This window comes from Limulus polyphemus, unplaced genomic scaffold, assembly GCF_000517525.1.
Source record: "Limulus polyphemus unplaced genomic scaffold, Limulus_polyphemus-2.1.2 Scaffold6595, whole genome shotgun sequence".
In the NCBI taxonomy this organism is placed as follows: Eukaryota; Metazoa; Arthropoda; class Merostomata; order Xiphosura; family Limulidae; genus Limulus; species Limulus polyphemus.
Window position 1 is genome coordinate 7,569 of NW_013672205.1, and position 1,667 is coordinate 9,235.

General features: G+C 28.6%; 1 protein-coding gene across 1 annotated transcript in view; it reads left to right on the forward strand.

The window, feature by feature from the left end:
• The window catches only part of LOC106473889 (ubiquitin-conjugating enzyme E2 Z-like), a 15,572-nt gene that overhangs the window by 1,564 nt on the left and 12,341 nt on the right, over window positions 1–1,667 (forward strand). The window contains exon 2 of the mRNA XM_013934573.2: window positions 800–872. Coding sequence (XP_013790027.1) covers window positions 800–872 — 73 coding nt within the window. The remainder of the gene's footprint in view (window positions 1–799; window positions 873–1,667) is intronic.

Below are 1,667 nucleotides of genomic sequence, written 5' to 3' on the forward strand. Positions count from 1 at the left end.
CTAACTAACTAATTAAAATAAATAAAACAACAACAAAGAATAAGAAGTACGTATATTGTTGTTCTACTACGTATATATATATATATATATATTGTGTGTGTGTGTGTGTGTGTATATGTGTAGTGTAGTGTGTGTGTGTATATATATATATATATATATATATATATATATATATGTATATATAATTGTTAATAGTCACATACACCTGGTCTATCCATTTTACTTTAAAAAATCTAATAGTGTTAGCAACAGACAGAGAATACAGCAAAGAAAGAACTCATTTTTCTTTGTTTTACATCTTATGAATCAGACATTTTTTAAAACATGCCTATATTTTGTCATTTTACTAACTTTTAAAAACATTGTGTATGAGTATAGTATCTTTTGTATAGTATCTGAAAAATAATGCATTTAATGTAGATATTATGATAAATAAATGTTGCAGATTTTAAGTTAATAGAAATTATGCAAACAATTGGATTTTTAGAGCATTTTATCTTATTTTCTAACAGATTGTAATTTTTTTTTTCCATTGCTCACTGTTAATAAAAGTCTTACAATTTTTTTTGCTTCATTTTGTATGTGTTTTATGAGTTAGGGAGGGGGACAAGTAGATATTTCTAGTATTTAATTGCTTCAGCAAAAAGTTTTTACCAAAATTAAGTGCTCTTTATTATAAGTACCCAAATGCTAATTTTTTGTTTCTTTCTCATTCTATATTAATTTTTGGTGGTATTATGTAAACAGATGTATAATGTTTTGTTGTGTTATATGCATATTAGTTAATTTGTTGATTCAGGGACATTATGTCTGTATACAATGAGCCACCACCTGGAATGTTCCTTGTGCCTGATGATAAAGATATGACCAAGGTGTGTTGAATCTTTTTGTATCATATTTATAGTAACAGCTAATTGAGGTAAGATATTAGTAAGTCTGAAGACAAGTGACAATTTACAGGTGTTCATTGTTTAAATACATTATTGTTTGATTAGTCAAATATATTAAGAGAGTAGTTGCAGATTGAAATGTTAAACATATTTACTCGTATTACATTATACATTTCTTATAAATACAGCAACAATGGAAAAGTCTTCATCAATATTTAATTTGTGGGTGTTGGGGAAATGCTATTAAATTGTAGTAATAAATGGAGTTAGATCTGACTGGATCACAGTGACAAGTGGTGTGCCTCAGGGTTTTGTGCTGGGTCCTCTGCTGTTTGTGATTTATATTAATGATATTGACTCTGGAATGACTAACAAAATATTGAAGTTTATGGATGACATTAAGACTTTTGGGGTGGCTAACTGTATCAAAGATGCTGCAGACTTACAGGGAGATTTAGGTCATTTGATGCATTGGGCCAATACGTGGCAGATGATGTTTAACTATCCAAAATGTAAGGTGATGTGTGTAGGTTTTCACAATTCAAATTATTGTTACAATTTAAATGGGAATACATTAAATACTGTGGTTGAAGAAAATAATTTAGTGTTGTTATAGAAAAATCACTTAAGGCATCTAAACAGTGTATTGTAGCTAGTAATAGGGCTAATAGAATTTTGGGTACCATCTATAGAAATATTGAATATAAGACAAGGGATATTATTGTTTCACTCTATAGATCACTTGTAAGGCCTCATTTAGGGTACTGTGTGCAATTT